At 37.4% G+C, this 16,598-nt stretch overlaps 1 protein-coding gene across 1 annotated transcript; it reads left to right on the top strand.

The window, feature by feature from the left end:
- Window positions 1-809: 809 nt before the first annotated feature.
- LOC149161946 (disease resistance protein RPS5-like) lies at window positions 810-3,690 on the top strand. The gene has a single exon (XM_089435052.1). The coding sequence runs from the start codon at window positions 943-945 to the stop codon at window positions 3,688-3,690; it is 2,748 nt and encodes a 915-aa protein (XP_089291178.1). The 5' UTR covers window positions 810-942.
- Window positions 3,691-16,598: the final 12,908 nt, after the last annotated feature.

Genomic DNA, 16,598 nt, shown 5'->3' with positions numbered 1-16,598 from the left:
TAGCCAACCATTAGATACATATATTTCAATCTCTATTTATGTTTCGATCTATTTCAGTCATATCCATTGTATCTCCAGCACGGGAAATAACCATGAAGACCACTTTGGAAAAAATGGAAATAACCATGGAGACCTGGTCCGTAGATACATACTGACGCAGGTTACCAACGATAAAATACTAGATAATCATATATATATATATATATTTTTTTTTTTTTCGAAATGGACACAAAATTTAATATTCATAAACAGTAGGTTTCTACAGGGAACTGGGCCTGGAGTATGCCCTAAAACTGCTTTTGCTTGGCTAAGAGCTCGTCTTCCTCGGACGTAAGGAAACAGGTTAACGGCCCAAGACCCAGAGGCATCTGGCAGGAGTGAAAGCCTGCTCCCTTACGGACCACCGGCGGGTTATTTCAGGTGGCGTGGTTTTCCTTGATAACAGTGATGTGTCAACTGACATTCGCTGATAGCAGCCAGAGATGGCTGTCCTCACTGTTGGTTTGACAAACTGAGTTTGATAGATTTTTCCACCTTTTGAAAAAAAAAAGATTTCTACAGGGAACACACATTCAATAATGCTCTGTCCTTCCATGTCCAAAGTCAAGAATGGTCATTGGTTCATAGCCATTTGATGCTTTTGTGAGGTCCCTCAGTTGGACGCTGTCCAAGTCCGAGTTGCTTCACAGCTGTTCTGTTCCAGTGCGAATTTCTCTCGAAATTACCGTGGACCCCAGGTGAACAAGAACCGCAAGACAAATTATTAATAATGGTTGCCTACTCCGGGAAGCATTCACCTCGACAGTCAGTCTGCGTAGCCTTGGCCCAATTTGAGCTAGAGGAGAAATCCTAGTTTTGCTGGTGGTTTAGCTGTTGGAGCAGCGATCTGAATATTGCATTGCCAGTGTGATTTGGGGCTTGTTTGTTTATTCTTGTGAAGCAATGGCCGACAGTATTGCTACTGGATGTGCAGCCAATGTCTTGAGCGAAGGTTTCTGCAGACTCTGGAACAAAGTTATTGAAAAAGTGAAAATGGTCTATTATTTGCCTCTGGCTGTTGACCAGATGAAAAGAGATGTCCAGGATCTGGACAATAAAATGCATGATATAAAAACGGAGCTCCATCAAGCGCAACAGAGCCCTAAAAGAACAGTTAAGGCTTGGCTGGACGAGGCGGAAGCGTTAAAAGAACGTTCTGACTCTATTGGCGTTGAGTACGAGACTTACCAGCAACACAAAAATTGCATCGGTTGCTGTCCCAAGTGCCTCCACCGCTATAGGATCAGCAAAGATGTAAGAGAGTGCAATCGGAATGTTTCTGGACTCCTCTCAAAGAGGGCGCAGAGCGATTTTCCGAGCAGCGGGCAATACGGGGACCCTACTCCGCACACCCAGATACCGATTCCGATCTCCGAAACATGTAATGTTGCAGAAGCAAAGCAATCTGAACAGAGGGATTTTGTGGAGAGATTGTTAACCGATAGCAACATTCAAAGAATTGGTATCATCGGCATGGGGGGTGTTGGCAAATCGCGGCTGCTTGACACCATCAACAACAGCGAGAAGGTAAAGACTTCATTTGACCTTATTATTAAGTTAACTGTTTCCAGAAACGATATCTCAGCTCTGCAAAAGTGTGTCGCCGAAAGATTAAGGTTGGGACAACTTCCAGATTATCCGGAAGGCCGAAGAGATAAGTTGCGCAACGGTTTAAAGGATAGAAGATATCTTCTACTCTTGGACGATATGTGGGCGGCCGACGCGTGGACGAGAGATAGGCTTCAAGACTTGGGTGTGTCGTTGGAGGACAAAACTTGTAAATTTGTTCTCACCACGCGGGATAGAGAAGTGTGTGCAAGAATGGATGTGCAAGAGATTACAAAAGTGGAACCCCTGTTGGAAGAGGAGGGTTGGCAGCTGTTTCGTAGCAGAGCATTTGGAAATGAAGATGGAAATGTTCCACAGGATATAGAGCCAGTAGCCAGGAGATTCGCACAGGAGTGCAAGGGTTTGCCCCTCGCCATAAATGTAGTCGCTGCTGCTGTGTCACACCATACTACTCTCAATGAGTGGGAGGTTGCATTAAATCAGATGCAAAGCGTCAGTGAGGCGTTTTATGATGTGCACGTCGGAGTGGACGACCAGCTATTTAAACGTCTCAGATGGAGCTACGATGTTCTACCACATCGTTTAAAGACTTGTTTTCTATATTTTGCAGCTTACCCAGAAGATCAAGAAATCGAGGTCTCAGAAGTCATAGACATGTGGATCAGTGAAGGTCTGGTGGAAGAAAGTGGAGACAGCTACTTGCATGACATTGGGGATTTGCATATCAAACACCTAGCGGGTCGTTGTCTGATTGAGGTGGTAAGTCATGGTTATGGCGGAAGGATTAAGGAGGTTAAAATACACGATATCCTTAGGGATTTGGCAATCCGCATTGCTGCGGAGAAAGAGCAGAGGTATTGTTTTAAAGCCGGACAGAGCCTGAAAAGTTTTGACTTCGAGGAAGTCGTCAGCAAGGACTGTGTAAAACTGTCATTGATGAGAAATGATCTACACTCCCTGCCCACAACTTTCCCATGCCGGTCCCTCTCGGTTCTCCTATTAAATGGGAATCGTGGTATTGAAGAAGTTCCGGAAAGGTTCTTGTCCGACTTGTCCTCACTGAAGGTCCTCGATCTTAGTGAGACTAGCATAACGTCTCTGCCGCCTTCTATCGGGAACCTGAAACACCTGGTCTCCCTCCAACTAAGTGAATGCTCGAGGCTACGTAAATTACCGGAAGCTATTGGCGACCTGAAGGGGCTACAATTCTTGAATGTTAAGGGGTGTAGTCAATTACGGCGCCTTCCTAAGAGCATAACTAAACTCAAACGTCTGAGGGTTCTCCATATGGACTTCTGCGGCAAGTTGAGGCATCTTCCGCGTGGGATCAATGAATTGATTTCACTGGAAATATTGACGATGGATGGCAGTACCATTGAATTGGATTTCGAGAAGGATGCAAATGCGGAAGGAGCGTCTGCTTGTTTAAAGGATCTGCAAACTCTGAGGCGTCTCAGGGTTTTCGATGCAAAAATAAAATCATCAGTTAAGGAGGGGGTTTTGGGAAATTGGTCGAACATGAGAGAGCTGACATTGGTATTTGTGGGTGGAGATGGTCATAATTACCTTCCGCAAGACATGCGGGTGATGAAAGATATGGAAAGCTTCATTCTCGTGGATTGCGATGCGGAGCGAGTGCCTCACTTCCCAAAGCTCGAAAACCTTTTTTTACAAGCATGTAAGCAGTTGAAAGAGCTCCCCACTGACATAACATGTTTGACACGTCTAGTAATAAACTCTTGCCCTAAGTTGGAGGAGTTGGAATTGGGGAAGGGTTTTCCAAAGCTGGAGAGTTTGAATCTTCTGTACTTAGAGTCGTTGGAGTGTGTGGGGGCAGTGGGAGCAGCAAGTGGATGTGGAAGTGGAGGGTTGGGAGAGGGTTCGTCACCGTTACCCCCCATGCTCAAGTCTCTCATGGTGGTAGGTTGTTGGAAATTGAAGAGATTGCGTGGGGGATGGGATAAGTTAAATCATCTAGAAGAAATAAGATGTCAGAGAAACTGGTGGGATGAAATCCTCCAATGGGAGGATCCCAACATGAAAACATTACTTGAAAATAAATGTAAATTTGTGTGGGTGTGATGAAGTGGAGTGTGTTAGCGTGGATGTAATTGGAGTAATTATTATATGAAATGTAGTGTGAGTCGTGTCACTCACTGATTTTTAGCTGTTGCTTTACGTGTGTGGGGAATTGACGAGATTGCGTGGGGATGATTTGCACTGGCCAAATGGGAACAAAGAATAGAGATAAAAGTGATGTTAATAGAGAATAAAGATAAAAGTCATGTATTTGTATTTGGGCAGGAGAATTTAGTTGTATCATTTTTTTTTAGAATTTCTGGAGAAATTTGCAGATTAAAAAACTTTTGGTTAATACCTTCGTGTGAACACATGCCAACAAAGAATAAAGATAAAAGTCATGTATTTCGTAGGGAGATTTTAGAATTTCTAGAAAAATATGCAGATTACAAATATTTTGGTTAATAATATTATATGGTTTATATTACTTAGTACGCATGATTTTATTGCTCGGTAAATAGGTTTATATATTATTTTGTATGATTCTTTTGCGTGGTATCTAACTTATAATTACAATAAGAATAATAAAAAGATAAACAAAATTATTATTTTTATTTAAATTTAATATTAAAGTAATATTATTAAAATTATATATTGTTGTTTCAATAATTTGTGTTGTTTAAATTGGTTTTTTTTGTTGCATATATGGATTTAGCACTCTCAAAAATTTCTGGGGTACTTGGATTGTTAAGAGTTCACTGGTCAAACTTGTGATTTCAATGAATCTAGTAAGATTCTAAACAAATTGGATCAGAGAATAGACCAGAAAACTTTCCAAAAATTCACACTTAAAAACTACTCATATAGAAAGATATTAATTTGGACAAGTTTAAATAGAATTATGCACAATTATTAGAGTAACTAATCTTTAACTTAATAATAAACAATATAAGATTTAATATTTTGATAAACCATGTTTTTTTTAGAAATTAAATTCACTTTACATAATCTACACACATAAAATATTTAATACTAGTTTTATTAATAGTTTTAGTTTTCTAATGATAAATTTGGATTTCCATATTATTTAAAGATTAACTTTATATTTAGTATTTAAAAAAAAAACTGATTTTTGAAATTGATTAAGCATTTATAAAATAAAAATTTCATACAAAACACTAGTGTTTTTTTTTTCAACTTTACTCTTAAAAATCTCTTCCCCTTACATCAATTACACTTTATTTGTTTTTTCTTCTTATGGAATTCTTTGCATTCAAAGTAACTGATAGAATACACCATGAAATTTAAGCAATTCTTTATACACACAATGCTTGGAACATTAATATTTGAAGTTTCAACTTCTCCTTCTCAGCTTTTATATATATATGAGCTTTCTCATTCTCTTATGACTTTCCCCTCACAAGGAAACTCATGTATTACATAAAAATCTAGGTCATTAGGAGGAAACCATAAAAGTAAATTCCTTTGAAGTGCTTATGTACCAACAAATGAACTTTGTGAACCCTCTCGTCTCTCAATTCAATAGAGGGAATACTTTTCTTAAATCTTGATTAGATCCACCTTAACAATTGATTTCTCAAGGTAAATAAAATTCTCCCTTGGTGGGACCAATTTCTAGTTGATTTCTCAACATAATTTTCCCTCTCCCTTAGTGGGATCAATTCCTTCAATTTCTAGTTGATCCAAGAAATGAGTTTTTGGCCCAACAAAATGCAGAAGCAACTCAAAGAGAGAACATATGGCTTTAAGGAAAAAGAAAATTTAGGGAGGTAGGCTAACATATTGAGCAAAGAGAGAAATCTAAGAGTAGAAACTAGCTAAAAGTTTGCGGTAAGTAATTAATGGTGATTGCAGATATTAAATCTCAACATATAATTGATGCTAAGTACCTATGAGCTATTGGAACTTACTAATTAAGAATGAAAAAATGGTTTTCTAAACCAAACTAACATAAATACAATTATCCATCCTCAATTACCACTATTACTACACATGGCCCACACCATTACTACACATGAGCCATCACATTGAATAAAATAATAACACATTGCACATATATAATAATAACATAGTTTTATTACCAATTACTCAAGCACAACTAAAGCCTTCAGTATTAGATTTAAATTCCCCTCTTTGAATGGTTGATTGGTACTCTTTTGACGTCCTTCTACGAGATTTCAATAGCTCCTTTTTATTATTTTCACTTGGTTTGAAAGTGGTAGAAATATGCAACTAAATTTTAGAACTCATTCTAGCTCTATTGGAAACCTAAAACTCCATGAAATTCCCACATTGTGAGTCCAAATTCCAATATATATGAGGTCCAAATAGTCCGATGGTCTACACTTGTTAACTCTAGGATATGTTTAGGCCCAAATGTATTTAATCTGGATGCGTTCAAATCCAAATACTTTTCCGCTTTTTAGGCTTGTATATCTCTACACCTAGATACCTTTCAAGCATGGAATTTTGTGTTTCGGATCTATAACTTCTTGATTGGGATAATTTGGCAATTTAAGTCATCACAATGTACAAAATTTTAGTGATGCCCATTTACCTTCTGGGCACAAAGTTCGAAATTTGATTTCTTTTACGAACTCTAGTGCGATCCACCTTGGATAACCTCCTACCCATCTCATTTTATTATCAAGATATCTAGCTAAATCACAATGAATACCCTTGTTGAGGCCAAGGTATGTTTCCACCCAGATATACTTTGTGCACTAATCTTGAGGTCTGATTATACCTTGCTATGGGCTAGCTCTGGATGATTTAAAGTTTGTTTGTGGTTCAATCCAGATTCTAATAAAATTTAAGCTTATAACTCTTGTACAACTTGGATACTCCTCAACCTAGATAAATCCACTAATATAAACTTGTGATGGACTTTGGTTACACCCTCGTTAATTGATGGATCTCCTGAAGTTCTGCCTTGAAATGTCGAATTGTGCGGAGATGAAATTACAAATATGAACTAATCATACAAAATTGATTGCTTGTGACTGAACAATTTGAGAATTTAATCCAACTCTATTTCTATATCACACACATAGATATTAAACACACACAACACAAAGAAATATATAGGCAACATTTTATTTGAAAAAAGGGGATTATAAATTGGTGTTTGTGTGCAGTCTCCCTTTGGTAAGAGTCAACTTCTTCAATCTCTTTTCTAATTTCTCTCCATCGCACTCATTCTCATATACTCTCATACACAATTATATTAAAAAATATTACATAAAGCTCTTATATTCAATCTCAACCAACTCAACCCATTTTACTAAATTATCTAACAAATTCCTGATTAACCACATCTATCCTTTTACACATCAACTAAATGACATCCTAGCTTCTTAAGAATAAAGTTTCTTATAGATATATTATAGGAAAATATTATGAAAAAATAAAATTTAAGAAAACCAACTTCCTTTAGTAAATGGGGTTGACCTAAGAAGGTCAAAATGATTTAACTAGGAGATGCTCCCACATCAAAATCACAAGGAAGAAAATAATTGCTCATGAGATCCTCAACACTTATGCCAAACTTGGAAATCTCTGATGTTGTCATCCAATTGGCATCTTCGACTAGTTGATTCTTCCATTTAACCAAATGCTAAAATATTCTTTATCTCTCGTTCTCTTGGTTACTCTTTTCTCCAACATTCCTTCAATCTCTTTTTGTAATTCACTTGGAAATTGTTTCTTCCATTTGTTGGTATGATATTCATAACCTATAGGAGCATATATTGTAATATTCTATTTCTCGTTGCATGGATATAAATCTACAACATTGAAAATTAGAGAAATCCCAATATCACTTGGGAGTTCTAATTCATACAGATTAGAAGAAAAAATTCTTAAAATCGTACATGGACCAGATTTATTAAGTTTTAATTTACCGTATGTCCCTCTAGGAAAATTTTCCTTCCTGAGATACACCATCACTAAGTCATATACTTCAAAGTTCAATTGTCTCCTTTTTATGTCTACTCTTTTTTTATACTTATTATTGTTCTTATATAACTGATGCTTGACCCCTTACTGCAACCCTTGCATGCTTGCTACAAAGTCTTTACCATCAACACTTCTTAACTCATGCTTTCCCAAATTCCTCAACTCATAAATTCCTCTCAGATGCATTCCATATACTATCTGAAATGTACTCATTCTTGTTCTTTTATTGGGTGAATCATTGTAAGAAAACATAGCTTGAGAAAGTACTTGATCCCACTACTTTCGGTGCTCACTTACCAAACTCCTATTTACCAATTAAGACTTCCCGTTTGTCTATGGGCTGTAAGCTGATTTAAAATTCAAGTTAGTTCCTAGTTTCTTCCACAAAGTTCGCTAAAAATGGCCTACAAATCTTATATCTCTATTTGAAATAGATGCTCCTAGGTAAGCCATGCAATGCCACAATTTCTTTAAAGAATAAATTTGCAACACTTGTTGCATTAATAGTTTTTGTACAAGCTATAAAGTATTCCAACTTTGAAAAGTTGTCCACAACAACAAAAATAAAATCGTTGCCCCTTTGGGTTTGAGGCAATCCCAAAACAAAATCCGTACTCATAAAGTCCCAAGGCCTCCTTGAAATTAGAAATGATTAATATAACCATTTATTGTGACTTCTTCCATTAGCCTATTGACATACTCTACATCTCTCAACAAATCTCTTTGCACCACCTTACATAGCTAGTCAAAAATAAAATAATTTAATAAATAAAATGTATTTCCTGACCAAAATGTCTTGAAAGTCTCCACTGTGTTTCTCCTTTATCAAATTGCCCTTGATTGAGAATTTTGGTATGCAAAGCTTATCGTCCTTAAATAACAACCCTTCCCAATCGATATAAATTAACTACTAAGTTTCTTTCATGCTAATTGGATCTTCACATGCTACACATGCTTCCTTGAAATCTATATAATATTTGTACATTTCTTTTAGCTCATAAAAATGCAAAACATTAATTTAAAATTATTTTATATTTAAATTAATTCTACTCAATGCATTACCTACTTGATTTGATGAACCACTTGTGTGTTTAATAACAAATGTAAAATCATGCAAAAATTCTACCCATTTAGCATGTTTTCGATTCAATTTTTGATAGCTTTTGATACAATATAGAACATAGTTGCCAGTGTATAGAAAAAATTATTTGGGCATAAGATAGTGTCTCCATTTATTCAAATCTTGAATTATAGCATACAATTCTTTATCATAAGAGGAATATTTATGTTTTTCTTCTCTTAATTTTTTACTAAAATAAGTAATTGCTTTTCCCTCTTGACTCAAATTAGCTTCGATAATGCTTCAATAGTAGTCCTACTTGCATCTGTCTCAACTTGAAATATTTATTGAAGTTTGATAAGGATGAAACAAGCTCTTCTATGGTCTTTTATTTCAACAATTTAAAATTCTTGCTAGCTACTACATTCAATTTAAATGGTTGATTTTTTTTCTTGATAGTCTCTATGATAGGAGCACAAATGCTACTAAAATTCTTGATAATTTTTTATAAAAACAAGATAGACCATGAAAGCTTCTCACTTCAAGGAAACTCTTTGGAACAAGCCAATTAATAATGACTTTAAATTTTTACTGATCCATCTTTAAACCCTCTTCAGAAATTACAAATCCTAAATATATCAATTTCATTTCATAAAACTACATTTCCTGAACTATCAATCATATTCTAAAAATTAGTCCTGATGATGGACCCCCTTTGGGGTTCGAAACGTCGACAGAATGAACATGATACTGTGGATAATCTGGATCATGCTACTCCAATTTCTCTCTCTACAGGATATTCAATAATTTAAGATGTCTCAAATGCTCCTCCTTTGTTTGATTTCATATCAAGATATCATCTAAATAAACAACAACAAGTTTACTAGTGAAGTCCTTCAAAATCCCATTCATTAGCCTCCCAAAAATACTAGGGACATTAGCAAGACCCAAAGGCATAACTAACCACTCATATAACCCATGATTTGTTTTGAAAGTTTTTTTCCACTCATCCCCTTCTCTAATCCTAATCTGATGGTATCTGCTCTTTAGATCAATCTTAGAAAAATAGTTGGCACCACTTAAAACGTCAATTAGGTCATTAGTGTATGGAAGTAGAAATCTACACTTGATTGTTAATTTTCTTATGGCTTTGGAATCTGTTGACGTTGCGATCAACACCTTCCAAATTTTTCCCGCCCCTAAATTTTGGAGCTTACTGAGGATCTTATGATCTATTTTTTATGGTCACTTCAAGGTAGATTTATGACTTGCTAAGCGTTCAAGTCTTCTTCTTAGTTCCTAAGTGTTAAAGTCACTTGCTTACACATGCTCAGTTCTCGATAAGCCCTTATGTGCACTTTTTATATGAAAGCATAGATAGGCACTACATAGACCATAAGGATAATACACTATGAAAACTATGTCGACAGTTAGTACATACTCTCCATTGATAGTCTCACTCTCACTTTGGGTTGCAATTGTCTCATCATTCTAGTGAGTTTTCTCAACTGTCGCTTTGGCACACCTTTGTTTTCTCAAGTGTCACTTTCTCTTTCGTGATTATCATTTTTTCTTGATTTTACTTTAATAAGTGGATTTTTCATGTTACTTTCATTTTGGCATGTTTTTCTTTCACTTTATTTATCTTTTTCAAGTGTCATTTTCACGTTTTCTTACTATCGCAAGTGTCGATTCTAACTATGTTCACTCCTGTATGTGTTGCACCTTTGCACATCACTATAGGAAACTCTAGCATGATATTCTACATTAGATGGTCCTATATATCATAAGAATATGTGCTAGACACATTCCTATAACTTAATGCACTTTCTGGTCGCAGTCGACCCTTGTATCACAATGTGTGTTCTAAGTTTCGCAATGTGGCGTTTCAACTATCGCACTTAGAAATAAGTGTGACTTTGTTGTCGTTTCATGGTGTGATTGTTGTTCACGAGTCCTATGCATTTCCCTAGCTTGTATATATGAAATTTTTTGTGTGATCCATGTTTGAGTCTCGTTCGGATGCTCTTCCCTCTCTTACTCTATTGGTCCCACACTTAGCCATTTTGGAGCTCTTCATGGTCCTCCCGCTCAGTGAAAGTTATGAAAGCATCAATCCTTAGTGAGGTAATCAGAATAACCCATCTATGAACCTCATTGATGAAATATCACCTTCCCATACTTTCACACTAATCCTCTCCTGATGTCAGCTCCTTTAATTGCAAGTTGATGACCTTCAAAGAAGAGTCACCTAACCCTTGTTGCATGCACTGACTCACTACACTGAGATATGAAAAATTTTACCTTGTATATAACATGGAGCACTTCTAGTGATCCTATGCAAAAGGAAACTATGCCACAAGGCCTTCTCCCCCTTATAAAGCAGTGAACACCTTTAAGGCAAAGAGACCTCTCCTTCTCTTTCTTACCTTAGCCAAATGCGCAATCTCCTCTTCCAATGAACCTTCCTCAGTGTAGGGCATGTTTCTAGTGGAAATTAAAGCACTAGATAAACAAAATGTGCTAGCATAGGATGCAAGGAAAATTTCTAGTGGATAGTCAGCCACTGGAGAAGCAAGTTGTGCTAGCCCATAGTCCTCCCTCTTAAGTATAGCGCATGGTGTAGTTGTAGCACCTCGTCTTTCTCCCACTGCTAACTGCAATCCCTAACTGTACCCAATACTTACTTTGCCTACCTTCCTTGGTGTAGGTTGCATTTCTATTGGAAAATTAACCACTGCTGAAGAAAAATTAACTCTTCCCAGAGTCTTACTCTCAGTCATAATGCATGTCGCAGTTTTAGTCAGCAAGCCATCAAACCTTGTCCATTAGACTGTCTCACTGTACCAAGACTCAGTCATGCCCTGCCTCCTAAGCACATGTTGGATTTCTAGTCCTTAGTCAGGGCCTCCCTTAGTCACTGTGATGCTTAGTTGCGCTATCACTGTTTCCTACTCCCTTGAGCCTAGCACATGACGCAGTTTTAGTCAACAAGCTCATCACATTGGCTCTTGCACTTGCCCAGTGCACTGGACCCTAAAGAGCCCCTCCTCATAATGCATGGTGTAGTTCTAGTGAGAAGTGGTGCCTTCCCTCAGCCGCTACTGACCTTAACTGTGCCATCATCAACAAGCCTTCGTCTTTTAGTCCTTTCGTAGGCCCATCATAAGCAACTTCTTTCATGAGAAAGGTAGGGGTAGAGTAGATGATTATAAGACTGATCCTGCCTTGTCTTGACTGAATTTCATTGGTAAGTGTGCCATCTCAACATGATAAGGTGATGCTCAATAAAAATACTAAGGAGTATGGTGGCATGACGTGTGGATGGGAGAAAGTCTGGAGAATTTTGGGAAGGACATGTGCAGCCATGAGGTTGCACGAGAAGTGGAGCGAGGAGGCCCTCATCCCTGCAAAAATCATGCTCTCTTGTTGACATTGTTTTTGTGTTGACGCGTTGGTAGAATTTGTGCTCCCCCTACTCCGGCGGGGTGAATGGACAATGTTGGGAGAGAAGCCTGACACCCCCAGAATCAATATTGATCGTTGATCGACTATTTCCGCTTGCTAACTTTGACTTTATGTGGGCTAGCGTTGGCTTATCTGCTATGCTAGTTTACCCCCAGAATTCTCTTCCTGGACCTAGCGGTCTTAGAGTTAGTGGTGATCTGCCTGTGATTTGATTGTATGTTAACTGTTCCATTCATTGCAAAGGTGGACTCTTTTTGCTTAGCCTTTACCTATTTTTTTCCAAAGAACTTGTCTCCGCAACCATAACCTATGTATTTGGCACTTAGCCCTTTTGAGCCCTATGTGGGCCCTTTTATTATGTTAATGGTTCTACACCATTGGTCACACCTCTACGCAAGGTTACCAAAATATAACCCCAAAGGTTGGAGCTTCCTGCTTTTGGATTTTCTGTTTAATTACAATTCTTTAAAGGTTATGGGATTTCGGGGTTCGATCCCTTATTGCTGTCATCTGCCTAGTCTCAAATTCTCCACTAGAACCCGTGCCTGGCACTAAGGATGGAGCCCCCTTTAACCCGACGCATCCCCTTTGTGTCATATTGCTAATATTTCGAGCTCCACCCACTGGGATGAGCTAGTCGATAAGGTTTGCCCGACCCTCTATTTATTGGTTGTCACTCTATCCATTGTCGCAGTCTCATGACACTCTACAACCTAACATCATCGCTAATTGAATTCTCCAGGATGATTCCTCAGGGATAGTCACCTTGGTGTCAGTCCTTCTGCGTGTCGACCTTTGAGTGGTGACACTTGACATTTGGAAAAGGGCCACTTGGGTGCCCAAAAATGCCATATTTTCATGCCACGTGTCCACCTCCTATTGGCTAGTGCTAACATCATAGTCCTTTTTTGTATGGGCCAATCATGAGCCACCACCTATCTTCTGTTGGAGGAGAGAGAAAGGGTCATTTGAGGCTTGTTTTTAAACCTTTTCCTTTGTTAATTTTCTTTTGACATAACCTTCCTTTTTCTTTGTTATTTCGCCAAAATCCTCTAGGATGACTCCCCTCTCTTCCGCTACGCCTTTATTTTTCTTCTGGATTTTCTTGCTAGGCTCAACATGCATGGGCTTAGTTGTGGTATTGGGTCTCCTACTAAATTTTACCATTGGATGGATTACAACTGTTGTATCTCAGTGTTAATAGCTCCACGCTTTTCTTTGGGTGCTAACTTTAATTCGTCGGGGTAAACATTCAAACTATCACAATCAGATGGGCTCCACCCACTTTGTTCCATCCTGATGCTACAACTCTTGCATCATTATTGAAATCTCTAGGGTGAACCCTCCAAGGTATTTCCATCGGGATGGCATCATCTCAATCCTTCTCTCTTGGTCACATAGAATTGGGCTTTTAAATGGTTCCATCGGGGTACTTCCTCTGGGTAGGTTCCACCTGTAGCCAATAGAAATGCTTTACATTGCTAATATGTTAGCCACGTCTACCCGGAGCTTTGCTTATAGGTTCCACGAGCCTTGTCACTGAGTTTGGTACTTAATCCAACTTCAGTGATGTGCCAAAGGCTCACTCAAACACCTCTCAGCGGTGCAATGCCTTGACTTGTGGTGACCAACTTTGATTGACTCTATCTCACTATCTAGGAGGCCATTTTCAAACTTTTGCATTCCATTGGAAAGATCTTCCATATCACTTTTTGGTTGAGTGAGTCTGATGTGGTATTTGAGCTCATCTTTAGCCATAAAATGGTTTCAAACTCTATTATTATTTGCACTAGTCCTCCTGATCTCTTCTTTAAATTCCCCCTTGAATATGCCTCGACCTTGCTTTGCATTTTTCAATCCCATTTTGTTTTTTCTAGAGTTTTCACTCCCTCCCTACATATAAGAAAAAATCTCGTCTGTTATATGAAATAATAAAATGGAGGATGGAGAAGGTACAACATCGGCTCCAACTAGGGACAGTGCCTTGCTGACAAGGCACTGAGAACTTGCAGACTAGTATCCTTCTTGGGCATGGATTCAAAAATATATTGAATCTGTAAAACTAGAAAACCTCCTCAAAACTTTATTTGCTAGAAGTATTCTGCTTATAAAAACTGAAATGCAGAACTATAACTTCTAAAAACTAGAAATTAAATACTCACATAGTGAGATTATTTATGTACAACTCCTACTTCTCCTACTCATGTACAGGGGTTAATTCACTCTAATGAAGTCAACCTTCCAATGATACCATCCCAACATTCGAGTATTGAACGTTATGCCACTGTGCTATTGGAATTCAATAATTAAAACATGAATGCACCACATGGAAACCTCTGAAAAAAGTTCGGCACATACCTCGGAACTAATGTATGTTGTTGACCAAAGAAAGATGCCATGTAGTCAGCTATTGGGTCATAAAATGGATGGGAGAAAAATTTGGCTACTTCATCTTCTTGAACAATTTTTTGGCATGAATGTTTTTGTATAAGGTAGCGAGAAACATTACTTGGCTCTTCAACTTTGGGCTCTTCTTGAAAGATTTGTTGTTGGTAATCTTCTCCCCACTTTCTTATAAGAAAATTCTTCTAAAAATATGCAACAATATTGTCCTCCTTTAAATATTATGAATCATAAATCAAAGAGTCTTCATCAATTTTATTACTAGCTTCTTGAACTTCAAAAATAGAGATAGTCAATACATGCTTGTCGTTAGTGTTCAAATTTTAATTTGTTTCAATGGTTTCCTCTATCACACTTACTGTGTTCGACTCCGTTTAACCATCAACCAGTGTAGAGAAATTCCAATGCCACCACACCGAATCACGTCTTCTGATCCTGATGGGTGAAAGGTAACACCATAGAAGAAGGGCCAATTCAAAAAATGGGGCAATTTAAGCAGTTAGAGGGAGAAAACGATATGTGAATGGGCAGGTAACCATGGGAGGAATACAACGGTAGAGGTGTGGCCAGATCATCAACACACAACAGACCCAGATAATGGAGCCTGAGTCCACCTTAGGAAATCAGAGGATCATCAATGGAGATATTTTGTTTTGTCAATTATGACACCTCATGTTTTTCATCTTTTGCAAATATTTAATTTCAATAAGGAACCAAAATATGTTAGGTAACCATTAGGACAACTAGGCTATTCACATGCTCAAACAGTTGGGCAGTTTAGACAATTGTAGTATTCAGGGTATTTTTGTAATTGTTTGTTTGGACTCTCTCCTTATAAAAGGGAACATGAACTCAGTAGTAGGGGTTCAATTTCCTATTTCGAGGGCTGTAATTTTTTTTGCAAATTTCAAAAGTTTGGGCTTGTGAGATTTATTTCATTCTTGAATATTAATGGAGAAGTTTCTGGTGATTCCAAGCATTGGGATATGTAGTATGCGTTCTACCTCTATGTGTCATTTCATGTGTGTTTTTCTTCTTCATAAATTGTATAATTGTAATTGTTGGATTCACTCTTAAGTCACATATTTACTTATGTTATGTGATAGAAGATGGTACTTGTGAGATTTCATATTTATCTATGTTATGATATAACAGATAGTACCTGTGAGATATTAAGTTGAAAGCCTTAAAATGTGCTCCATAATTTCTACACCTCACATCAGGGGAATTTTGAGGTCTAAAACGGCCCCCCTAAGAAAAATGTACAACAAAAATAAGCTTTATAAGAACCAATAGGATTCAATATGATGATGTCAACCATGGGGACGATTCACCATTTTTGGAGTAAAACAATAATAAAATAATAAAACTACTTTTTCAACTCGTATTTTAAATTATCTCCCTAAGATTTTACTCAAATTTCGAGTGGGAGTAATTGTTGGATGAAAAATTTAATTCCTCATCCAACGAGTACCCATGTTGCATACTTACGATGCACCCTGTTACACGAAAAATGAGAAATACATGAAAGCACATTATTGCAATCACGTTTTTCATGTATTTCTCATTTTTTGTGTAGCAAGGTCCATCGAAAGTATGAAACATGGGTACTCCTGGATGAGAAATCAACTTCTGCATCTAACGAGTGTTGCCGCTCAAAATTTGAGTAAATCCATAAGGAGATAAGTTGAAAATACGAGTTGATTTTTTTTTTTTCTTTTTTTCCCTCTAAAATGTGATGATGTAATCTAATCTTATTTTATTATTTCCATAATTATTTTATAATTTCCATAAGAAACCCATTTTAGACCTCAAAATTCCCCTAATGTTTCCTTTATCTTTTCATGCTTCTACTGGGATTTAGTGCATAGGATTTTGTGCCTATCCAACACTCTTCACTAAGTTTCTTTCTTGTATTTCTTCTTTCCAGCTTTACTGCAATAACCAATCAAGCTACATTCTCTATGTGTATGCCTATTCAACGTCTTAGATGGAGCTACAATGTTCTACCAGGTCGTTTAAAGACTTGTTTTTTATATTTGGTAGCTTATCTCGAAGATAA

Source organism: Pinus tabuliformis, chromosome 5_2, assembly GCF_031772625.1.
Source record: "Pinus tabuliformis cultivar Carrire ecotype Pingquan chromosome 5_2, CPIR1, whole genome shotgun sequence".
Lineage (NCBI taxonomy): Eukaryota > Viridiplantae > Streptophyta > Pinopsida > Pinales > Pinaceae > Pinus > Pinus tabuliformis.
This window is presented reverse-complemented; position numbering and strand designations above follow the sequence as displayed.

Bases quoted from the DNA above. Each gene is read 5' to 3' on its own strand.
- LOC149161946 (XM_089435052.1), top strand. From the start codon at position 943: ATGGCCGACAGTATTGCTACTGGATGTGCAGCCAATGTCTTGAGCGAA.